The 25,926-nt window shown below is 41.6% G+C and overlaps 1 protein-coding gene across 3 annotated transcripts in view; it reads left to right on the forward strand.

Annotated features, from left to right (window-relative positions):
• Positions 1 to 25,926, forward strand: part of tmem62 (transmembrane protein 62) — a 91,901-nt gene that overhangs the window by 58,197 nt on the left and 7,778 nt on the right. For all 3 annotated transcript variants that reach the window (XM_059951931.1, XM_059951939.1, XM_059951946.1), the window contains 4 exons: positions 4,478 to 4,637; positions 15,141 to 15,254; positions 17,023 to 17,107; positions 22,579 to 22,683. In XM_059951931.1, the coding sequence (XP_059807914.1) occupies positions 4,478 to 4,637; positions 15,141 to 15,254; positions 17,023 to 17,107; positions 22,579 to 22,683 (464 nt within the window). The remainder of the gene's footprint in view (positions 1 to 4,477; positions 4,638 to 15,140; positions 15,255 to 17,022; positions 17,108 to 22,578; positions 22,684 to 25,926) is intronic.

Genomic DNA, 25,926 nt, shown 5'->3' on the forward strand with positions numbered 1-25,926 from the left:
TTTTTAATTATTATGTATTACATTGTACTGCTGCCACAAAACACCAAATTTCACGACAAATGCCAGTAATAGTAAACCTGATTCTGAGATCCCCTGCATAGATTAATTCTGTTCCTCTGTCCTTTGTGTAATGAGGAGCAATTGATGTCTATAAGAAAGCCACAATATCACTGAGGTCTTATGTGGATATACAATGAATTCCAGTTATTTGGGACACCAGTATGTTTTGACCCAATTAAGCAGCTGCCCCAATTAGCCGAAATTTTGTGAAAATTGTAAAAAGTGTAAAAGAGACAAACTACTGTTTAACTGAATAACAAATTATGTATTTAAATGAAATACAGACCAAATTAATGCACTACTAATAATACTATAGTACTATTAACTGTATTAGTTCCTAATAGTTATCAATGGAGGAATTCATCCATATAACCATATAACAATCACAGCACGGAAACAGGCCATCTCGGCCCTCCTAGTCCGTGCCGAACTCTTAATCTCACCTAGTCCCACCTACCCGCACTCAGCCCATAACCCTCCACTCCTTTCCTGTCCATATACCTATCCAATTTTACCTTAAATGACACAACTGAACTGGCCTCTACTACTTCTACAGGAAGCTCATTCCACACAGCTATCACTCTTTGAGTAAAGAAATATCCCCTCGTGTTTCCCTTAAACTTCTGCCCCCTAACTCTCAAATCATGTCTTCTCGTTTGAATCTCCCCTACTCTCAATGGAAACAGCCCATTCACGTCAACTCTATCTATCCCTCTCAAAATTTTAAATACCCCGATCAAATCCCCCCTCAACCTTCTACGCTCCAATGAATAGAGACCTAACTTGTTCAACCTTTCTCTGTAACTTAATTGCTGAAACCCAGGTAACATCCTAGTAAGTCGTCTCTGCACTCTCTCTAATTTATTGATATCTTTCCTATAATTCGGTGACCAGAACTGCACACAATATTCTAAATTTGGCCTTACCAATGCCTTGTACAATTTTAACATTACATCCCAACTTCTGTACTCAATGCTTTGATTTATAAAGGCCAGCGTTCCAAAAGCCTTCTTCACCACTCTATCTACATGAGACTCCACCTTCAGGGAACTATGCTCTGTTATTCCTAGATCTCTCTGTTCCACTGCATTCCTCAATGCCCTACCATTTACCCTGTATGTTCTATTTGGATTATTCCTGCCAAAATGTAGAACCTCACACTTCTCAACATTAAACTCCATCTGCCAATGTTCAGCCCATTCTTCTAACTGGCATAAATCTCCCTGCAAGCTTTGAAAACCCACCTCATTATCCACAACACCTCCTACCTTAGTATCATCGGCATACTTACTAATCCAATTTACCACAGTCTATACTGTGGTGTTCTTTTCATTGACTGTAAATGAAGAAAGTCAGCATAAACACCTAGTAGATAATGAACTGCCTTCATATAATGCTGTTGCCGATTGCCTTCTCCAAATCTTCATTTTCATTATAACATTCGAGATGATTGTTGATCTATTCAAATTCTTCCTAGTTTGAGTAGTGAAGTTGTTCCATTTTCATTCACAGCCAATGCTTGAAACTGCAGCGAGCAAAACAGTTTTGAATTGTCTTACTGCTTGTTTCTCACCAACTACGAGTGACAAAAATCGCTGATTTTTGAACCCAAATGACACTATTTGGACACTGTTCGGCAACAGCCTCCTGTCCCAATTAAGGGGCATAGTCCTAAATGATGAAGGGCATCCTGGCTATTTTTTTGAATTAGTTTTTGTTCTTTAAGTGTTGTCCCAGAGGAGTAGCTGACTTGATTAAATGATGGCCCAATTAACTGGCATTCACTGTAAACAAAATGACCAACTGGGTATAATAAGCCTTTCCTTTGTCAAAGCCATGTAACCTACTAACTAGTATTAAACCCATTTATTGTTCTCTACCTCTACAGTCATGCAGGTTACCACAGGAAGATATACTTTGGAAACAGAGCAGAATACCACAGTAACTGATGCTGCAACTCATAGTCACTAATTGTCATTGGATTTAATCTAGATTACTTCAGGCCCACGTAGTTGGTGGAATGGCTGTATAAAATAATTTCCCTCATCTCCTCTGATTTGCTTGTCACTTATAATCTGTGTTGTTTGATTACTACCTCACCTACCATAGGACTAGCTTTTCCTCTTTGACCATCAAAGCTCCATATCTTTCTGATCGCATCTTGTATCATTGTGAGCTTTTGTATGCAGTGGAAAACTGTAAATGAAAATCGAGTATCAGTTTAACTGGGTTCCTCATTACTGGCACCAATCTGTTAGGTTCTCTCTTCTTTGACCCTCAAAGTCCTGCTGTTGAGCATACAACAGTACAGCACAGGACAGGCCCTTCATCCCAGCATGTCTGAGCCAATCATGTCAGTTTAAAGTAATCCATCTGCCCTTATGTGGTCTGTTTGCCTCTGTGGCTTCCCTGATTTTTAAACATGCCATTGTAGGTATCGGCTTCCACCACTTTCTGCAGCATGTTTCAGGTACTAACCACTCCCCTTGTATAACAAAAAATGCCTTGCAAATCTCCTTTAAAGTTTCCCCCTTTCAACTAAATCTATTCTCTGTAGTATTTGAAATTTCCAACTGACATTCCAACTTCTTTATAATTTTATAAGCTTCTACCAGGTTGCCCCTCAGCTTGCCAGGGAAAACAATATAAACTTATCAGACCTCCTCTTGTAGCTGATACTCTTTCATTCTGCAACATCCTGGTGAACGTCTTCTGCATAACGTCCACATCATTCCTGTAATGTGGCAACCTGAACTCCACAGAATGGTTCAAATGTGGCCTAACCGAAGTTTTATATGTAACTTGCCCACTTTCATACTCAATGTTCTGACCAATGAGTATTGAACATGGTTTTGATCTTCTTTACCATCCTATTTCCTGATTATTGACATACTGATTGAGTATGCTGATTATTGAGTATGAGATTATTATTATGATTATTGAGTATGAGATTGTATTGAGATTATTGAGTATGCTGATTATTGAGTATCAGCACACGTCTCCCTGACCTTTCCATCACCCATGTCCTTCACCTTAATGAATAGCAATGCAAATTAAGGACCTCACCCTCTTCCTGTTTCTCTAGGCACAGATTTCAACTTTTATCCCTGAATGGACCTACGCCTTCCCTCACTTACCTTTTGCTCCTAATATACAAATAAAGTGCTTTGGGATTCTTTTAATCCCATTTGTTAAGGACATTTCATGGACCTTTGACCTCCTCATTTCTTGAATAAGTTCTTTCCTACTTCCTTTAAACTCCTAATGGCTCTTGTTTGATTTCAGTTTCCTAAATCTTACATATACAGTATTTCAATTTGTTTTTTGACTAAACTTACAGTATCACTTGTCATGCAAGGTTCCTGAACCTTATCATCCTTACCTTTCATCTACACAGGAGAATGCTGGTCCTCATTCTACAACTTCTGTTCAAGATTCCCACATTAGTATCAGATTTGCCCTTAAATAATGTTTTCTGTTCCTGCCTATTATTTTTGTAATTAGCCATTCTCCAATTTAGTATTTTTACCTGTAACTGATCTTGTCCTCCCTGTAACGATCTTAAAATACTAGTCATTGCTCCCTAACAGAAACTTCAATAATCTGGCCTGGCTCATTCCCTAGTATAGTACCATCTCTATTGTGCTATCTACACATTGTTTCAAGAAACCCTCCTAATACACTGTATAAATTTGCCCCTTCCATGCCCAGGCATTAAAGAAGTGCCAGTCAATATTGGGAATGTTAATATCACCCACAGCAGTACCCCACACAAGATGCAGGAAGAAGTCAGCAAGCGGGCAGCACCTGATGAAGGGTGTTAGCGCAAAACATCAACCATTTACTCTTTTCCGTAGATGATGCCTGGCCTGCTGAGTTCCTCCAGCCTTTAGTGTGTTGCTTGGATGTCTAGCATCTGCAGATTTTCTTGTCTCATTGCAGTAACCCTGTTGTTTCTTGTGTCTTTGCTCATCCTGCCTGCTTATCTATTCCTCTAGCTCCTGTTGGCTATTGAGAAGCCTACAGTATAATAACCTTTCTCTGAGCTCTACTTGTATGTCCCTGCTGAATGAGCCATTCAAGATGCCTTATTGCAGCTGTAACATTTTCTCTAGTCAGTAATGCAGTTTCCCCACCTGTTGCATTCCCCTTTGTCATGTCTGAAGAATCTGCACCCTAAACCTTGAGCTGCCAGTCTTGTCCTTTTCTCAACCAAGTTTCTGTAATGGCTACAGTATCATACTTCCATGTACTAATCCAGGCTCCGTTACACTCCTTGCATTTACATTAAATTTCCTATACTACGTGTGAAGTAGGATCTGGTGGCTGATATTGATGTGTCAATAACAACTGTAGGATTGAATACAGCTTTGTGGTCTAAATACTGTTGGTAACATGGTTTACATTTCCTCATCAGGGTCTTAGCCTTCTCCCCAGCTGAAGTCACTTCAGTTCTCATCAAGATTGATGGTGTCTTAATAGGCAGTGCAGTCCATATCAAAGGTCCACTTCATACACTTCCCTGGAAGGCCAAGGATTACAGTAAAGGAATGCATTTCATTGAAGTCCAAGCACAGGTAACAAAATACATAGTTTTCTTCTACCAAAAGCAAAATACAGCAGAAAGAACTCTGAAATGGGAGAGAGCACTGGTGCTCAGTGGGTCAGGCAGCATTTGTAGAGATGATGTAACATAACTGAATGGCTGAAGGGAAATAGATGTTACTGATCCTGCTGTTGTGGAATCTCAGGCCATTTAATGTGGATTCATTCGTACCTTCTGTCCAATGGTAACAGCAAATAGATGCAAAGAGAAACGCACAGAGTGGGATAATCTTATAAAATCTATGAGGAAGAGACACAACGGTAACATAGCGGTTAGCACGACGCTATTAAAGCTCTGGAGATTGGATATCGGAGTTTAACTCTGGCATCCTCTGTAAGTAAGTTTGTACATTCTTTCCGTGGGCCCATGGGTTTCCTGCGGGTGCTCCAGTTTCCTTCCACAGTTGAAAGACCTACTGGTTTGTAGATTAATTGGTCATTGTAAATTGTTCTGTGATTAGGCTCGGGTTAAATAGGTGGGTGGCTGGTTGGGCTAGATAGGCCTGTTCTACGCTGTATTTCTAAATAAACCATATATAACCATGTAACCATATAACAATCACAGCACGGAAACAGGCCATCTTGGCCCTCCTAGTCCGTGCCGAACCCTTAATCTCACCTAGTCCCACCTACCCGCACTCAGCCCATAACCCTCCACTCCTTTCCTGTCCATATACCTATCCAATTTTACCTTAAATGACACAACTGAACTGGCCTCTACTACTTCTACAGGAAGCTCATTCCACACAGCTATCACTCTTTGAGTAAAGAAATACCCCCTCGTGTTTCCCTTAAACTTCTGCCCCCTAACTCTCAAATCATGTCCTCTAGTTTGAATCTCCCCTACTCTCAATGGAAACAGCCTGTTCACGTCAACTCTATCTATCCTTCTCAAAATTTTAAATACCCCGATCAAATCCCCCCTCAACCTTCTACGCTCCAATGAATAGAGACCTAACTTGTTCAACCTTTCTCTGTAACTTAATTGCTGAAACCCAGGTAACATCCTAGTAAATCGTCTCTGCACTCTCTCTAATTTATTGATATCTTTCCTATAATTCGGTGACCAGAACTGCACACAATATTCCAAATTTGGCCTTACCAATGCCTTGTACAACTTTAGCATTACATCCCAACTTCTGTACTCAATGCTTTGATTTATAAAGGCCAGCGTTCCAAAAGCCCTCTTCACCACCCTATCTACATGAGACTCCACTTTCAGGGAACTATGCACTGTTATTCCTAGATCTCTCTGTTCCTCTGCATTCCTCAATGCCCTACCATTTACCCTGTATGTTCTATTTGGATTATTCCTGCCAAAATGTAGAACCTCACACTTCTCAGCATTAAACTCCATCTGCCAACGTTCAGCCCATTCTTCTAACCGGCATAAATCTCCCTGCAAGCTTTGAAAACCCACCTCATTATCCACAACACCTCCTACCTTAGTATCATCGGCATACTTACTAATCCAATTTACCACCCCATCATCAAGATCATTTATGTATATTACAAACAACATTGGGCCCAAAACAGATCCCTGAGGCACCCCGCTAGTCACCGGCCTCCATCCCGATAAACAATTATCCACCACTACTCTCTGGCATCTCCCATCTAGCCACTGTTGAATCCATTTTATTACTCCAGCATTAATACCTAACGACTGAACCTTCTTAACTAACCTTCCATGTGGAACTTTGTCAAAGGCAATAAGTAAATAAATAAATATTTCATTAGAAATATGAAGTTAGTATTGGTTTATTTTTGTCCCATTTACTGAAATACAATGAAAAGATTTTATTTACATACCATCCAGACTGGTCATTCCATACATATTAAAGAATACAGTGCAGAATATACAGTAGTGTTGCAGTTACAAAGAAAGTACAAGGATTGTTAGAAGCAAGAAAAGTGAGTGAAAAATAAAAACAAGAGTTCTGGGAGAGGACTGGATGCAGAATTAAGCAACACAAGGGAAAGGACGGTCTAGAAATGGCCAAAAACAAGAAGTGGGATTAAAGGAGGTATAAATGGAGGTAGCAGAATGATTACAAATGGAGATCATGGTTGTGATGTGAAATTGTCAAACTTAATGAGTCTGGCAGGTTGTAATCTGCCAAAATTAACAATGAATTGCCATTCCTTGAACATCCATTCATCTCCATTGTAACAATGTAGTAGAACAAAAACATAAGAACTCATGATCGAAGATGATTTACTTCTACTTTGACTTTGAGGAGGCTGGAGAGATCAATGTGAGACCTACAGACACTGCTTGATAGAGTGTGGGTAGTTGATTTGGTGGGTGGGAGGCTCATCCACGAATTATACTGGGTTTTTAGCTGCTTCTGATAAAGAGATTTGAGGTCCTTTGCCATACTAAACGCTCCTTCATTTTGAGTGGTCATATACCAGAGGTTTCCACTATTATTCAAGGAAATTTTGAGAACACCCTTAATCATTTTTACTGTCTCTGGCAGCCTCTTGATGTCACAGAGCTGGGAATAGCATCTGTTTTGAGAATCTGGTGGCTGTGTAATTCATCTCCATTCTTTGGAGGCTGGCCTGGGAGACAAAGCTGATGTTGGCTTAGTACGTCCTTCCAGTACGTTTGAGAGGTTTTGTGGAGACAGAGGGTGGTACATCAATGGTGTTTTAAAGTGCCTGGCCCATACCTTAGAGATGTACAGCAGGGCAGGGAACACTGCAGACAACCAGAGACTCAGCTGACTGGGCAGAGATGTTCTGTAAAGTGGTTGCTTGTAGCAAGACTGTTTGCAGGAATTTGGTGAATGTGGAAATTTGCTGTTGAAAAGAGCAAGAAAGCAAATATCAGGTCACATGATCTTTAAGTGATTTAACGGTCATTGTTTTACACCCTGTTAGTCACTGTGCTCAGCAGTGGCCCCTGCTCCATTATTAGGTGCCAGCAGGATTTTCAGTCCCAAGGCACGTCACTTCCAAATTCTGTTCAGATAACACTCAGTGTCTTCAATATCCAGACTGTACTCCCTAAAGATTAGGAGCTTAGTCGAATTATTATCTTTAATATGGATATAAGAAAACTATTTCTTTGGTTGTAAGACTCTTGGAAAAGGACAGAATTGTAAATCTAGAACTAACTGATATGAAATAAGTAAGAGATGACTTCACACAAAAGAAGCTGCTTCCCCTCCCTCAAAGATTACCAATGCTCATGCAGAATTGGAGTTATGACACTGAGCAAGAGGTGTTTAAAATGTAAAATACTGGAAATAAAAATAGGAGATACTGGAAAGCGCAGAATGTTGGTAATGGAGAAAGAGGGAAGATGAAGAGGTTAGATCAGTAAGTGGACTCTGCCCCAGTCTTCCCACCCACACCTGCACCTTAACACATTTCGTTTTTTTCAATATTCCCCAGTTCTGATAAAATTTTGTTTGTTCTGAAATAACAACTTTCTTTTTCTCTCCACTCTATCTACTTAGAGTTTTACTTAGAGCTTCCACCATTTTTTAAAATCAATATTGGTCAGCTAAGGCTATTGAGAGAGCATATGAAGAAAGGTGAGGTTGAGGTACAGAGTGGCTGTGATCTGACACATCCTTCCAACTTGCAGTTGGACTAAACTTTATTCAAATAAGCCCTACTCTTTTTCATCCAAAAAGGTAAGTTCACATAAAGTTCTGCTGCCCATAGTAACTTGCATCAGGTACAGTTAATCTGTCATCCCTTTGTTCACTAACCAAATGGATTGCCAGTCCAACAATGCCTTTTAGTTGTTCTTGGTGTTTATGATTATTTAGTATTTACTCTATCTTCAAGAACTGCACATTTCCAAGGTTAGCATACAAAGCCTACAGCACAATACAAGCCCTTCGGCCCACAAAGCTGTGCTGAGCATGTCCTTAACTTAGAACTACCTAGGCTTACCCATAGCCCTCTAATTTTCTAAGCTCCATGTACCCATCTAGGAGTCTCTTAAAAGGCCCTATTATTGGCAAAAACAATAGGGTCTTTTAAGAGACTCCTGGATGGCTACATGGAGCTTAGAAAAATAGAGGGCTACGGGTAAAGCCTAGGTAGTTCTAAGTTAAGTACATGTTCGGCACAGCTTTATGGGCCAAAGGGCCTGTATTGTGCTGTAGGTTTTCTGTGTTTCTATTTCTGCCTCCACGACTGCCGCCAGCAGCCCATTCCATGCACTCACTGCTCTCTGCATAAAAAAACTTACCCTTGACCTCTCCTCTGTACCTACTTCCAATCACCTTGAAATATGCTCTCTCATGCTAGCCATTTCAGCCCTGGGGAAAAAGCCTCTGATTATCCACACAATCAATGCCTCTCGTTATCTTGTAGACCTCTATCAGGTCACCTCTCATCTTCTGTCACTCTAAGGAGAAAAGGCTGAGTTCACTCAACCTATTCTCATAAGGCACGCTCCCCAATCCAGGCAACATCCTTATAGATCTCCTCTGCATCCTTTCTATGGTTTCCTTGTCCTTGCTGTAGCGAGGCAACCAGAAATGAGCTCAGAACTCCAAATGGGGTCTGACCAGGATCCTATATAGCTACAACATTACTCTTAGTTCTTAAACTCAATCCCACAATTGATGAAGGCCCATGCACTGTATGCCTTCTTAACCTGTGTAGCAGCTTTGAGCGTCCTATGGACTCGGACCCTAAGATCCCTCTGATCCTCCTCACTGTCAAGAATCTTACCATTAATGCTATATTCTGCCATCATATTTGACCTACCAAAATGAACCACCTCACACTTATCTGGGTTGAACTCCATCTGCCACTTCTCAGCCCAGTTTTGCATCATATCAATCTTGCGCTGTAACCTCTGACAGCCCTCCACCCTATCCACGGCATCCCCAACATTTGTGTCATCAGCAAACTTACTAACCCATCCCTCCACTTCCTCATCTAGGTCATTTATAAAAATCACAGAGAGTAGGGGTCCCAGAACAGATCCCTGAGGCACACCACTAGTCACTGACCTCCATGCAGAATATGACCCATCTACAACCACTCTTTGCTTTCTGTGGGCAAGCCAGTTCTGGATCCACAAAGCAATGTCCCCTTGGTCCCATGCCTCTTTACTTTTTCAATAAGCCTTGCATGGGGTACCTTATCAAATGCCTTGCTGAAATCCATATACACTACATCTACGGCTCTACCTTCATCAATGTGTTTAGTCACATCCTCAAAAAATTCAATCAGGCTCGTAAGGCATAACCTGCCTCTCAGGATCTTCCCCATCAACTTACCAATCACTGAAGTAAGACTCAATGGTCTATAATTTCCTGGGCTATCTCTACTGCCTTTCTTGAATAAGGGAACAACATCCGCAACCCTCCAATCCACCAGAACCTCTCCCGTCCCCATTGATGATGCAAACATCATCACCAGAGGCTCAGCAATCTCCTCCCTCACTTCCCACGGTAACCTGGGGTACATCCCATTCGGTCCTGGCAACTTATCCAACTGGATGGTTTCCAAAATATCGAGCACATCCTCTTCCTTAATATCTACATGCTCAAGCTTAATCCCGTCTGCCAAGACCTTCTCATGGCCCCTTCTGGCTCTCCTAATTTCATTCTTAAACTCCTTCCTTGTTAGCCTTATAATCTTCTAGATCTCTATCATTACCTAGTTTTTTTAACCTTTCGTAAGCTCTTCTTCTCGACTAGATTTACAACAACCTTTGTACACCACGGTTCCTGTACCCTACCATCCTTTCCCTGTCTCATTGGAATGTACCTATGCAGAACTCCACGCATATATCCCCTGAACATTTGCTTGTTTACTCGCCATGACCTTTAGTCTCCAATGCAGTCTGTAACATTGAGAGTGTGTATAATCCTGATCAATATCATTTGTATATACTTGCAGTTTGTATTGAAAATACTCACATCCAGATCATTAATGTAAGCACTAACCAGCAGTAATCCCAAAGGTGATTCTTGCAGAATGTTATTCTTAATATCAGACGTACTGTTAAGTGTTGCAAAGCAGGAAGTGTGACAGACAGTTTGCACCCAGCAGGTTCCCACAGACAGTAATGTGGTAAACAAGATAAACTGTTGTTGGTTGCAAAATGAATGTAGTCTAGAAACCATAATAAAAATTAGAGTATGAGAAAGCAGTGTCATATATTTCAACAAATAATTGCGATGGTAAAAGGAGGGTTCTAGTAAATGAAAAGCAAAAAAAGATTGGCTTGCAGGGACAGCAAATGGCTAATGGAATGCTGGCCTTCATTGCAAGGGATGTGGAGTATAGGAACTGGGTGAGTTGATGCAGTGGTGGGAGTCCCACTTGCTTTCTATATTTGAGTAGCAGTGCAGAGAAAGTTTGCCACTTTGTTTTCTGGGAAAAGGGGGTTAATGCATGATGAAAAGTTGAGCTTGTACACATTGGACTATTTAAGAAAGAGAGATGATCCTATTGAAACATTCAGGGTCCTAAGGAGATTTAGCGGGTGTATGCTTTCCTCCATGGAGTTCTCTACACCTGTGCATTCATGTTCAGAATGGGGGGGGGGGGGGTTCACCCATTTCAGGTGGAGGTGGTGTTCTTGTTCATGAATTTTCCCAATTCACTATCCAAAGAGCTGTGGAGACACAGAGTTGTTGAATATGTTCAAGTCATAATGAGAAGCGAGTCAAAGCATGTGGAGAGAGTGTGAGGAAGTGGTGCTGAGTTCAAGACTGGATCAGCTCATCACACTGATTAAGAAAGCAGGTTGGACGGCTGACTTCACTTCTTTTCCTGTTCTCTGTAATGAGGCTGGAACCAATTACTTCTGCTATTTGAGAACCCTACCATTGACTCTGTTCCTGTTGTAGAGACCTTTGAGAGTTTGATGCCTTTCCAGGTGATGATCCTCCATTTTGAGTGATCATGGGATGAAAATTCCTAAAAGTTGAAGATGGTGTTCCAGTTTTTCAAGATGGTCTGAGAGTTATATAACTAGACACAAATACCCATGAACACTGTCAAATGACTAGCATTCCTCAGGGATGATGATGCAAAACTTGTATCAACAGTCATACACAGCACATGGAACGTATAGCATACATACAATTAAGATGGTAGTAAACAAGTAGTCACAGAAAAACTTCAGAGTCCTGCTCTGGGCGGTTGCAACAGGCAACGTTGTGGTATGCGAGCCAGGTCCATGTGACAATAGAGGGCAAACAGCTCCCTGCCTCGGTCTTGCCAATGAACCAGCGAATGGAAGTTGCTGTATTCTACATTACCAATCTTCAACAGGGCCCATCTGATTGTGGTTAGGGCATCAGTGTTTGGGACATTGTTCTGGGAGAAGCCACGGATGTTTGTTCACATCTAGCCAATGGATTTGTGGAATTTTACTGAGGTAAACACTGGTGTGATAACAGGAGTAATCTGAAACCCTCTCTGCCTCAAGTAGATGAAAAAAATCCCACTATTACCAGAAAAAAATGTAGTTCTCCTTAATATTCTGACCAGTATGCATTCTCAACTAATTTAGGAGTGTGTTGTCACAAAGGCGTTGCTGGGTTGCAAATCTTACTCTATGTCGTCTTCTACATTTTCCTGAATTACATCAGTAACAGGGCCTTAAAATGCTCTTCATTGCCAAAAGAGAATATTTGTAAATTGAATGGTGTCATAGGCAAAGGCAGATTTATATTTTAATTAATCCCCCAGACTACTATGGGGACAGATAGCTTTCTTTATACAAGGATGTTAATTTTGTTCCATGGTCTGTATTAGCTATGGAAGCATTGAAGACATGCAAATTGCACCAGATCATTTGAGAGACAGGGTAACTCTGATAGTGGGTAAGAATAATTAGTCAGTGCTGAAATGGACACAATCCAGTCTTTTGAAAAATAACTGAAATTGCTCCTGAGTAATATTTTAATAAATATTTTATTAATAATGACTGTATTCCATGCCAGTTAAAAGCAAGACCAGTAAAGATGGGGAGAACCAGCTTTGAATAACTGAGGGGAAAAGAAAAGCATCAAACTAAAAGCTCATGCAACACACACGTAATGTTGGTGGAACTTAGCAGGTCAGGCAGCATCTAAGAAAATGGTCGATGTTTTGGGGCAAGACCTTCTTCAGGATCTAACCAATTTTAGAATTTTTCAAGGAAGTTATGAGGAAAGTTACTGAAGGAAAGGCAGTTGTATATTGTCTACATGGTTTTCAGCAAGGCATTTGACAAGGTCCTGCATGGGAGGTTGGTTTACAAGGTTCAATCGCTCAGCATTTATGATAATTGGATTAGACATCGGATTTGCAGGAGAACCAAGAGAGTGGTAGTAGATGGTTGTCTTTCTGACTGGAAGCCTGTGACTAGTGGGGTGCTGCAAGGATTGGTGCTGGGTCCATTGTTGTCTGTCATCTTTCTCAGTGATCTGGATGATAATGTGGTTAACTGGACCAGCAAATTTGTGGATGACACCAAATTGGGGGTGTAGGGGACAGCAAAGAAGACTGTTATGTCTTGCAGTGGAATTTGGATCAGCTAGAAAAATGGGCTGGAAAATGACAGATGGAATTTAATGCAAATAAGTGTGAGGTGTTGCGCTTTGAGAGAACCAACCAGGGTGGGTCTTGCACAGTAGAGCACCGAGGAAGGTGGTAGAACAAAGGGATCTGGGAATACAGGTCCATAGTTCATTGAAAGTGGTGTCATATGTAGGTAGGGTCATAAGAAAGCTTTTGGCACATTGGCCTGTATTGACTACAGGAGATTGGATGTTATATTGAAGTTGTATAAAACTTGCTAAGGCCCAATTTGGAGTATTATGTGCAGTTTTAGTCACCTACCTTCAGGAAAGATGTAAATAAGGTTGAAAGAGTGCAGAGAAAGTTTACAAGGTTGTTGCCGGGTCTGGAAGACCTGAGTTTTAGGGAATGATTGAATATGTTAGGACTTTATTCCTTGTTACATAGAAGACTGAGGGGAGATTTAATGGAAGTATACAAAATTTTGAGGGGTATAGATAGGGTAAATGTAAGCAGGTTTTTTCCACTGAGACTAAAACTAGAGGTCAAATCACAAACAAGAAAATTTGCAGATGCTGGAAATCCAAGCAACACACAGAAAATGCTGGAGGAACTCAACAGGCCAGGCAGCATCTATGGAAAAGAGTACAGTTGATGTTTCAGGCCGAGACATGAAACATCGACTGTGTTGCTAAAACTAGAGGTCATGGGTTATGGGTGAAAGGTGAAATGTTTAAGAGGAACACGGGGGAAACTTTTTCATTTGGAGTATGGTGAGAGTTTGGAACGAGCAGCTAGTGCAAATGATGGATGCGGTTTTTGATTTCAATGTTTAAGAGAAGTTTGGATAGGTACATGGATGGTTGGGGTATGATGGGCTATGGTCCTGGTGCAGGTTGATGGGAGTAGGCAGTTTAAATGGCTCAGCATGGACTAGATGGGCAGAAAGGCCTGTTTCTATGCTGCAGTTTTATATCACTTTATGGAGATGAAGAGATACTGCTTTTCCCAGAGAGTAATGAATCTGTGGAATTCTCAACCCAAGGAAGCACCAGAAGCCATCTCATTAAGTATATTTAAGACACAGTTAGATTTTTGCATAATAGTGGCATTAAGGATTATGGGGAAAAGGCAGTTCTGTGGAGCTGAGTCCATATCTGAATCAGCGATGATCTTACTGAATGGTGGAGCAGGCTTATTAGGCCCGACGGCCTATTGCTCCAGTTTCTTCTGTTCTTACGTAAAGGAAATCTGCACTAGCCTCAGAGATTTATTTCATCCTTGTTCACATCCTGTTAGGTCTTAGTCACAGCAGGTCTAAGGGAAAAGGGAGAGAGAAATTGATCTCAAATCCAAACCTTGATTGCTCTGTAGGAAAGAGCAATCAAGGTTTAACTGAAGTCCCCGAGACTTGAATTGTTTTAGACTATTGGGGAAAAGGATAGTGCCTTGTGTCTGAGGACAGTAAGCCTTCAAGACTGAATGTCCTCATTAGGAAGCAGAGGGAGATAACTGTCAAAGGAAATGCCAAAAAAAATAGAAAAAATGTTTTTTCAATATGAACTTTCTACACAAGATGCTGAATTTGTTAAAATATGCTCCCCATATTTTAAATCATACTTTGGCTTTATAAAATTGTTGAATCATTTAAGAGCCAGTGTCGTTTCCCTATTTTCCATGGAGCTTTGATGCTCTAGTTGGACTTTTCCCTCAGCAATAGACATGTTGACAAGTCCTTTGATGGTTGATTGGGTTACAGCAATGGCTTGAGAAGTCATTTGCAGTCAGATCCAAGGAGAAGCTCATCACACCCTATATCTGCTTGTCAGTTTGGAATCAATTTAACCTGGAGATATATCTGTTTGTCAGTGGCATTGGTATAGTTCAGGCTCGCTTCCCTTAAACAGAAGTGACTTCGGGAAGCTACTCATATTTGCTGTTTCCCAAACACACTGAATCACTTCTTTTCCTGTTCTCAGGACAAAGCTGGACGAACCACGATTACAGGCCATAAGTTTACAATGGAAGAGATTGAGCTGCTCACTTTTGACATTATGGCTTCATTCATCCTCCAGTCTTCTCACTATATCATGGTAAGCATAACCAGTGACTGTAGAAAGACGGCAAGAGTCTGTTTTGCACCTTAAGAGTCCCCATTGTAGAATGGTACCAGAGAAGATGTGGGAAACAGTAGGAATTAGAATGTGTGGGCCTCCTGCAATGTGATTCAGTACCACTCCCTCTTATAATATACGAGGCTTAAACAAAGTCAATTAGCATTGAGTTGACTGAGATTAGTGGAGAAATTGAATACACATATTGAATGGCAGATATTCAATAATTCAAAGATCTCATAAATTATAATCAGACACAAAAACAAAGCTGCAAAAATTAACCAATTGTGTCCAACTGGCTGAGAAAAATATTAAATTATGTGAGGTGAAAATGTTGCTAAAATGAGAAAGGATTGTGCTGACATCAAGAGTTCAAAGGATGGTTAGGGAGAAAAATTGCCATCATTCTGTAATTTGCTCTGATTCACTGTCACTCTGCTGCTTACTTTTATCTTGAGGGAGTTCTTTTCTGCAAATTAATAAATATTGTTTTCTCTTAGTTTTTGTTTTATTTTACATATTGATTTTTTTTTGTTTTATGGTTCATTGTAGTTTTGTTATGTACATGAAAAAATAGGAGATTCAATAGTGGAGTATGCACTCCAGGCCCTACTGTGCAGCCTGGTACAATAGTGTCACATGAGCAGAGGAAATCATGTGCACCCTTCATCGGGTTATCAGTGTTTGCATATCAAGGCATTGAAACATTGGTATCAGCCAGTCCTTGCAATCTTTCAGAATTATTTAAATGCTTTTCAACTGCTGATCATTAAGTAGTGGCACAGGGCCTGGCAGTGCATGGTGTGACAGTCAGCCATCATTTGCCTTTGTGTTACCTGCTCCCGCTCGTGTAGATGTGGCACAAGGACATGCAGAGCTGCACAGAGCATGTCCAATGTAATCTAGCCATTATTGGTAAATAATTATCATGGATCCAAGGCATGCCACAATTCGGTCTCACAAAGACAAAAAGATGTAGGAGAAGAATTATAAATCCAGTCCATTTTGTCTGCACCACCATTTGATCATAGCTGATTTAATTTCACTCTCAATCTCATTTTCTTGCCTTCTCCCCATAACCTTTGATGCCCTTACTAATAAAGAACTTGTCAACCACTGCTTTAAATATCCCCAATGATTTGGCATCCGCAGCCATCTATGGCAATGGATTCCACAGGTTCCCCATCCTATGGCTCAAGAAATTCCTCCTCATCTCTGTTCAAAATGGGCATCCTAGACTCTTTCATCATTGGAAGCATCTTCTCTGTGTCCACTATCTTGGCCTTTCAATATTCAATAGGTTTCAATGAGATCCACCCCCCATTCTTTTAAACTCCAGCGAGTACAGGCAAAGAACCATTAAATGCTCCTCATTCATTAACCTTTTCGTTCCCAGGATCATGCTTATGAACCTCCTTTGGACATTCCCCAACACCAGCACATCCTTTCTTAAATATGGGGCCCCACACTTGCTTACAGTTCTCCAGATGTGATCTGACCAATCCCTTATAAAGCATTAATTACATCCTTGCTTTTATATTCTAGTTCTCTCGAAATACTGAACATTCCATTTGCCTTCTTTACCATTGACTCAACGTGCAAGTTAATTTTTAGGGAATCCTACACTAAGACTCCAAGTCCTTTCTGCACTTCCAACTTCTGATCGATTATTGATTAGTTGGTGGCATTGAAGCCCAAAATACCGTGAATTGCATATTTCATAATGATGTGACTTTATTTTTTGCAGCTCAGAGTTATCTTTATTTTGGTCCTTCTGGCTAATATCCTTGTAATCATTGCCTTCCGATACCTGACAAAGCCACAGCTTAAAGGTAAATTTGTGTGCTTTACAGTTTGGTGCTAATTCTATTCATTATGCAGGTTATGTCTAAAACCTCTGTTGATTTGAGAGACTCTGGCTGATAGACAACAATAGGTTTTGAGTGAGCTACATACTCAAATGATAGACAAATCATTAAAATTATGAATGACTGTATATTTTCAGGTGATTCATATTCTGCATCTTGGCAAATCAACATTACCGGTTTTTAAAAAATGTTTATTTTTAAGTACATTGCATAAGACTTTTGTGCAGCACTGTAGTAATTTTATGGCTATTAGCACTGGCACTGGCAGTGCTATGGCTATGGCACTGCTGCCATTAGAAAAATAAGCAAATTTCTTGATATATATGAGTGATGATAAACTAGATGAGTCTGTATTGTGGATTGAGAATAGGAAGGGGTCAGGGAGAGGGGAATCATGGTTGGGAAAAGGGGAGGGGAGGGGAGAGGGAGCAGGAAGTACCAGAGAGATATTCTGTAACGATCAATAAACCAATTCCTTGCAATCAAATGACTTTACCTTGGCTCTCAGGGCTGGGTCTGTCTGTACCCGTGTCACCCCAAACTCTGGCACTGTTCCTTTGCCACTTGTCCTACAGTGCTCCACCCTCGCCATTCCCAACATTCTTTGCTCCACGTTGACAAAAACAGTACTATGCAAAAGTCTTAGGCACCCTAGCTAATTATATGTACTGAAGACTTTTGCACAGTATTGTATCTCAATCCCTTGTGATAAAACAAGCCTAACTGCATCTTGTGAGATATCAGTGATGTTACACTGGCAAGTCACTAAGTTACTTCTCAAGTTGTCTGCATGTTATATACATATATATATCTGTGTGGGCGATGGAGAACATCAAATGTCACACAATGAGTAGCTAAATGGCAGGGTATTAAATTGTGCTGTCTGTGAAAGGCCACTCTACCCCTGCATTTCTGACAACCACGGGAAACCTTCACTCTTGTGTATTAAACATCTTTTTACTTCTGCTTGAAAAATATTTATAAATCGTCTTAAGTGGCCAACTCAAGGAAGATAATTACAATTATTCACAATTCTCTGAGGTAATTTTGCCTTGTCCCTAGATCTGAATTCTCCCACCAGAGGAAAATCCTTTTCATATCCACCCTGTCAGGACCAATCAAGTCATCTCTCACTCATCTAAACTACAGTGATGCAAGTCAGCTATTAAGCTTCTGGTTAATCTTTAATCTATTTCAAAGACTAGTACAGCCTGATGTGGCCTCAGCAATGTCCTGCAGAAATGAAGCATAATCTCGCTCCTTCCACATTCATTTTGCCTGTCAATAACACTATTAACTGAGCTGTCCAGAAAATAGAGGAGGGTACAATTCTAACATTTAAAATGTTGGGATAGGGTCATAGGTAAGAAAGGTTTAGAGAAACATGATTCAAACACAGGCAAATGGGATCAGTGTAGCTCGGTAACTTGGTTGCTCTGAATGAGTTGAATCGAAAGGTTTGTTTCCATTGCTGTACAGCTATAAAAGTCTGTGCTTTTCTTTTAAATGTTTCCTCTCAAAATGGACAATTTCATATGTTAACAAACAACACGCACAAAATGCTGGTGGAACGCAGCAGGCCAGGCAGCATCTATAGAAAGAAGTACAGTCGACATTTTGGGTCGAGACCCTTCGTAAGGACTAACGGAAAAAAGAGATAGCAAGAGATTTGAAACTGGGAGGTTGAGGGGGAGACCCGAAATGATAGGAGAAGCCAGAAGAGGGAGGGATGAAGCTAAGAGCTGGGAAGTTCATTGGTAAAAGGGATACAAGGCTAGAGAAGGGGGTGTCATAGGACAGAAGGCCTTGGAAGAAAGAAAGGGGGAAGGGAGCACTAGAGGAAGATGGAGAACAGGCAAGGGGTTATTGTGAGGGAAAGAGAGAGACAAAAAAAAAGGATGGGGTAAGAAGGGGAAGAGGGGCATTAACAGAAGTTAGAGAAATCTATGTTCATGCCATCAGGTTGGAGGCTACCCAGACTGAATATAAAGTATTGTTCCTCCAACCTGAGTATGGCTTCATCTCAACAGTAGAGGAGGCCATGGATTGACATATCGGAATGGGAAATGGGACGTGGAATTAAAATGTGTGGCCACTGGGAGATCCTGCTTCCTCTAGCAGACAGAGTGTAGGTGTTCAGCGAAACGGTCTCCCAGTCTGCCTACCTCCTACCACCCCAGCCTCTGGGTCCAACATATAATTCTCCGTAAATTCCGCCACCTCCAACGGGATCCCACCACCAAGCACATCTTTCCCTCCCTCTCTGCTTTCTGCAGGGATCACTCCCTATGTGACTTCCTTGTCCATTCGTTTCCTCCCCCCCCCCCCCCCCCCATCCCTTCCCACCAATCTCCCTTCTGGCACTTATCCTTGTATCGGAACAAGTGCTACACCTGCCCTTAAACTTCCTCCCTCACCACCAGACAGTCCTTCCAGGTGAGGTGACACTTTACCTGTGAGTCTGTTGGTGTGATATACTGTGTTTGATGCTCCCCGTGCGGCCTTCTATATATTGGTGAGACCTGACGCAGACTGGGAGACCATTTTGCTGAACACCTACACTTTGTCTGCCAGAGAAAGCAGAATCTCCCAGTGGCCACACATTTTAATTCCACGTCCCATTTCCCATTACGATATGTCAATCCATGGCCTCCTCTACTGTCGAGATGAAGCCATACTCAAGTTGGAGGAACAACACCTTATATTCAGTCTGGGTAGCTCCAACCTGATGGCATGAACATAGATTTCTCTAACTTCCGTTAACGCCCTTCCTCCCCTTCTTACCCCATCCTTATTTTTTTTCTCTCTCTTTCCCTCTCACAATAATTCCTTACCTGTTCTCCATCTTCCTCTAGTGTTCCCCTCCCCTTTTCTTTCTTTCAAGGCCTTCTGTCTTACGATACTCCCCCCTTCTTGAGCCTTGTATCCCTTTTGCCAAACAACTTTCCAGCTCTAGGCTTCATCCCTCCTCCTCCTGTCTTCTCCTATCATTTTGGGTCTCCCCCTCCCACTTTCAAATCTCTTACTATCTCATTTTTCTGTTAGTCTTGATGAAGGGTTTCGACCCGAAACGTCGACTGTACTTCTTCCTATAGATGCTGCCTGGCCTGCTGTGTTCCACCAGCATTTTGTGTGTGTTGCTTAAATTTACAGCATCTGCAGATTTCCTCGTGTTTGCAAATTTCATATGTTCTTACTTTATGTTCACTTTGCTAAATCTACACCTATACACTATTCATGTCCCTTATGTCTTCTGTAAAATTTGACTTCCTAGCTATCTTTGTGCTACCTGAAAATGCAGCAACCATATCTTGATGTCTTTATCCATTTGTGTAAAATATAGAAGTAGGAATTCTCAGCACTGATTCCTGTCACACACCATTTGTTGCATCCTGCCAACCAGTCATGACTTGCAGAGTGCGGGTACAAGTAATAGGGAAAATGTAATAAAATATCATCAGGCTACATTTAAAGTATTGTCTGCACAGCATTAGTCTCCATTGGATGGGGCACAGAGGAGGGTGGCACGGTAGCACAGTGGTTAACACAACACTTTACAGTACCAGTAATCGGGGTTCAATTCCTGCCGCTGTCTGTAAGCAATTTGTACGTTCTCCCTGTGACCACGCGGGTTTCCTTTAGGTGTTCCTGTTTCCTCCTATATTCCAAAGACGTACAGATTAGTAGGTCATTGTAAAACTGTCCTGTGATTAGGCAAGGGTGTTCCTGGGCAGTGTGGCTTTAAGGGCCTATTCAACACTATATCTCAAAAAAAACCAATCGGTTAATTAATTTACTAGACCTGGTAAGGACATGTTCTCTTCAGAAAGATTATAAAGGTAAGGCAATTTGACTGAAGTGCTGGATCCTGAGATATTTTGTCAAAATAGATACAGAAAGGACGTTACCTTTCTGCTCAAATCTTGAACTAGGTGTCAGTTTAGAAAATACAAAGTTTAAGCCTCTATGGGCTGAGATGAAATAGAAGCTTCTTCATCCAGATGGTTACAAAATTTTGGAATTGCAAGAGGACTGTGCAGACATAGTCGTTAAGTATTTTCAAAATCAATTAATAGGTATTGTGTGAATCAAAAGTCTGTGCAGGGACAAGAGACCATAATAAAAGATTGGCCATGATCTTGTTCATTGGTGTAGAAAGGCTGAATATGGCCTACCCTTTTTCTATTTCTATTTCTTTTATTCTTAAAGCTTCCATCATCGCACTCCACCTACTATTATCTCACCACAGGCACACCATTAGAGACTGAGGCATTCACCAAAGATTTTCTGATGTGGTGTGAGATTTCTACGGCTTAGAAGGATGCAAGTTGTGTACCATCAGTACAGGGTGGAAGTCCTGTAGCACCCTTCCTGACAGCATTACCACTGAACCTCCAGCAGGAGCTTTGTGTGGCAGCATCTCCTCAGAGTTTGGGTGCATGATTAAACACTGCCCTGCCAGTAACACTCTAGCTGGATGTCAGAAAGGAAAGTGTATTTTGATGCAGTCAGCTGTCCTGCTATTGACTGAATTGACTCAAAAGATGGTGGAAGCCAATTCAGTCAAAAAAACTTTAAAGCAGAATTGGACGTACACTTCCAAGTCAAGTCAATTGTTACTGTCATTTCGACCATAACTGCTGGTACAGTACACAGTAAAAATGAGACAATGTTTTTCAGGACCATAGTGCTACATGAAACAGTACAAAAACTACACTGAACTACGTAAAAACAACACAGAAAATACTACACTAGACTACAGACCTACCCAGGACTGCATAAAGTGCACAAAACAATGCAGGCATTACAATAAATAATAAACAAGACAATAGGTACAGTAGAGGGCAGGAAGTTGGCATCAGTCCAGGCTCTGGGTATTGAGGAGTCTGATGGCTTGGGGAGAAGAAACTGTTACATAGTCTGGTTGTGAGAGCCCGAATGCTTCGGTGCCTTTTCTCAGATGGCAGGAGGGAGAAGAGTTTCTAGGAGGGTCCTTCATAATGCTGTTTGTTTTGAGGATGCAGTGTGTCGTGTAAATGTCTGTAACAGTGGGAAGAGAGACCCCGATGATCTTAGCTGACCTCACTATCCGCTGCAGGGTCTTGCGATCTGAGATTGTGCAATTTCCAAACCAGGCAGTGATGCAGCTGCTCAGGATGCTCTCAATACAACCCCTGTAGAATGTGATGAGGATGGGGGTGGGAGATGGACTTCCCTCAGCCTTTGCCGAAGTAGAGACGCTGAGCAAAGTCCATCTCCCACCCCCCCCCCCCATCCTCATCACTTGAAAAGGTATTGTGCAAAGCTACTGATTAATGCAACAGTTTTGACCATTGACTCAGTGGCCTTTTCTGCTCTGCTTCCTTGAAGTTCTCTTAAAACTTAAGATTGGTTTAATTTCTTGTAAAACAGTTTCGATCACTTTTCCCCTTCAGAGAGCCCTGGTTTCTTCACTCTTGCGAACTTTTCATTCCATGTATTCTCTAAGACCAACGTACTCTATTATCCTGTCTTGCTGTTCACATGCTACATAGGAGTGGGTGAGTATTTTAATAACCTTTTCTAAACAAGTGCTGCAGTATTGTCATGTATTCTACATGATAAGCAATATTTGTCAAATTCCTTCCCTAATGGATTATGCCTAATGTTTTGCATGATTCTCAGCTCCTCCTTCCATGCATCCAGATTCCCAACTATAGTATATGTAATCCTGGGACTTATCATAAGGACTTGAATCTAATTTAAACAATCCACTCTAATTCAGTAACTGTACACATAAAAACCAAATCTAACCAATTATTCAAGTAACTCAGAGGTTTGAGGGCTGAAGAACTGGAGGTGACTGAGGTAGAGTACACAGGGGGACTTGAACACAAAGGAGAATTTTTAAATTGTATGATTAAAGATTTTTGAGACAGCATTTTCCTTTGGACCGTTCAAAAACGGTTGGTGGTTGGCATCCATCTGTCTCAAAAAACAATGTGTGATGATCATCATCACTACAAGCCTGGGTAGAAGGTATGGAGATCCTGAGATGCTCAATCGTCAAGCTTCTCTCCTCAGCCTCACCAATGTAGCCCAAAGGAAAGCTTATGAAGCAATACGTTTGGCACCAGCTTGACTGCACAAACTGCCAGAAGGATGTTCAATGACGTCCAGCCACCTTAGGGGCTCCACTCCGGATTTGCTGTCTGGGTTTACTCCCATAGCCTTCCCAAGGCTGCCCACAAGGCAGTGCGGCTACTTACCCGCAGTTGGGGATCTAGTTCACAAGAACCGGGGTGTGTCCACACACCAGTGGGCATGCGTGCTACGTGTGCAGGGACCAGACCTCCTCCCCATCCTCTGTAGTTCAGCCCGAGCTCAGTTTCTGTTTGTCGCTAGCGAGGAGGCACTACATGAAGCTTGCTGATGGAGAGGCTACGTACTGGCAGAGGGAGACTTACACATTCAGCTCTCCTTTTCACAAGACTGCTACCCAGCGGTGGAAGTTGAAAGTGAGATTGACAAGCACCACCCACTACACTACCACACTTGTCGTCGTCATCATGGTTATCCCTCGAGGTCGAGGATGATGGTTTTCGTTCCGTTTCCACAAGAGCGAAGACACCTGTGCGTGTATTTGTTTAACATGTACTTGATGTTGTACTCCAAGAAGCACACGATACTTCACAAGTCAACCAACTGATTCCGAGGGCATGGAAACCACGATGATTGGAGCTGATGGACTTGTTGCAGCCTTCATCTGCCTTCACCGCCGTTGAGTTCAAAGTAACTTCATCCGCCTGTTCCACCATTGAGATCTTGGTTGGATTGTTCTTTGTCAGGGACCTCACCCTCGACCTTACTGCCATGGGTGACCCTACCAGGAGCATAGCTCCAGGTGGCATCGCTCTCAGGATCTCAGGGCCACACAAGCTTCTCCACCACAACAAGGTGACAATCCACGGGGAGACTACCACACTAGACATAGCACACAGCCATTTTGACACCATTCAAAAATAAGAACATAAGAGATAGGAGCAGGAGTAGGCCAATCGGCCCCTCAAGCCTGCTCCGCCATTCAACAAGATCATGGCTGATTCAATCTTAACTCTAGTTATCACTGAATCCCACAAGGCAACAGTGCCAACCAACAGGGCACCATGCCACCCATTTTATTTTATTATTCATCCCGCCCAAACCCATGTGATCACCCGGGGAAAAAAAAACGATTTGCCAATTGAGGAGAAAAAGTCTGGAAAATTCCTCTCCGACCCATCCAAGCTATCGAAAACTGGCCCAGGAGATCACATGGCTGATCTAAACCTAGCCTCATGTCCACTTACCTGCTCGCTCACCGTATCCCCTAATGCCATTTTTATCCAGGTAAATGTCTATCTCCATTTTGAATTTATTGAGTGTAGTAGCTTCCACAACTCTCTGGGGCAGTAAATTCCACAGCCCCACTACCCTCTGAGTGAAGAAATTTCTCCTCATCTCAGTCCTGGAACGGCATCCCCTTATTTTAAGATTATGCCCCCTAGTCCTAGTTTCACCCATCATTGGGAACATTCTCCCCGCATCCACCCGATCAAGCCTCTTCACAATCTTATATGTTTCAATAAGATCGCCTCTCATTCTTCGGAACTCCAATGAGTAGAGTCCCAATCTACTCAACCTCTCATCATACATCAACCCACCCATCCCCGGAATTAACCTAGTGAACCTTCTCTGCACTGCCTCGAGAGCCAGTATGTCCAGAACTGCACGCAATACTCCAGGTGTGGTCTCACCAATACCCGGTACAACTGCAGTAAGACCTCCCTGTTCTTATATTCCATCCCCCTAGCAATAAAAGCCAGCATTCCATTGCCCTTCTTGACCACCTGCTGCACTTGCATACTAACTTTTTGTGTTTCCTGCACCAGGACCCCCAGATCCCTTTGCACAGAAGCACTTTCCAGTTTCTCTCCATTTAGATAATAACTTGCTCTATTATTTTTCCTGCCAAAGTGCAAGACTTCACACTTGTCAGTATTATATTTCATCTGCCAAATGCCTGCCCAATCACTCAGCCTATCTATGTCCCCCTGCAGGGTTTCATAGTGGTTATAATATTCAAATATATAATTAAAATTGCAATTAGTTCATCCATTTCAGATCTTAAGGTCAGATACAGATTGCAAAACAAAATATAAGTTTATAAAAGTTCATAAATTTGATTGAATTTTTATTTTCATCACATTTTGTATTTATTTATTTCGTGATACAGTGTGGAGTCGGCCCTTCTGGCCCTTTGAGCTACATTGCCCCAGCAACCCCGAAAAACCTGATTAACTCTAACCTCATCACAGAACAATTTACATTGACCAATTAACCCACTCGGTACGCCTTTTAACTGTGGGAGGAAACTGAAGGACACGGATCAAACCTACACATTCCACAGGGAGAACGTACAAAGACTTCTTACAGACTGGCACTGGAATTGAACTCTGAACTCTGGGATGCCCTGAGCTGTAATAGCATTGCTATTGTGGCACCTGTGTATGATATAAAGCATTAAAAAACTGTGATCAATTATAATGTCTAAATATTCAGTTGTAGCAATATTGCAATCCAATTTATTCTTGATTTAAAGAATGAAATTAAACACAGAGAGAAGAGAGACTGCAGATGCTGGAAACCTGGATCAACATACACATAACACTGGAGGAATTCAGCAGGTCAAGTTACATCTATAGAGGAAAATGAACAATTGATATTTTGGGCGGAGATGCTTTATCATGATCCCTCATTGTCAA

Source organism: Hypanus sabinus, chromosome 2, assembly GCF_030144855.1.
Source record: "Hypanus sabinus isolate sHypSab1 chromosome 2, sHypSab1.hap1, whole genome shotgun sequence".
In the NCBI taxonomy this organism is placed as follows: Eukaryota; Metazoa; Chordata; class Chondrichthyes; order Myliobatiformes; family Dasyatidae; genus Hypanus; species Hypanus sabinus.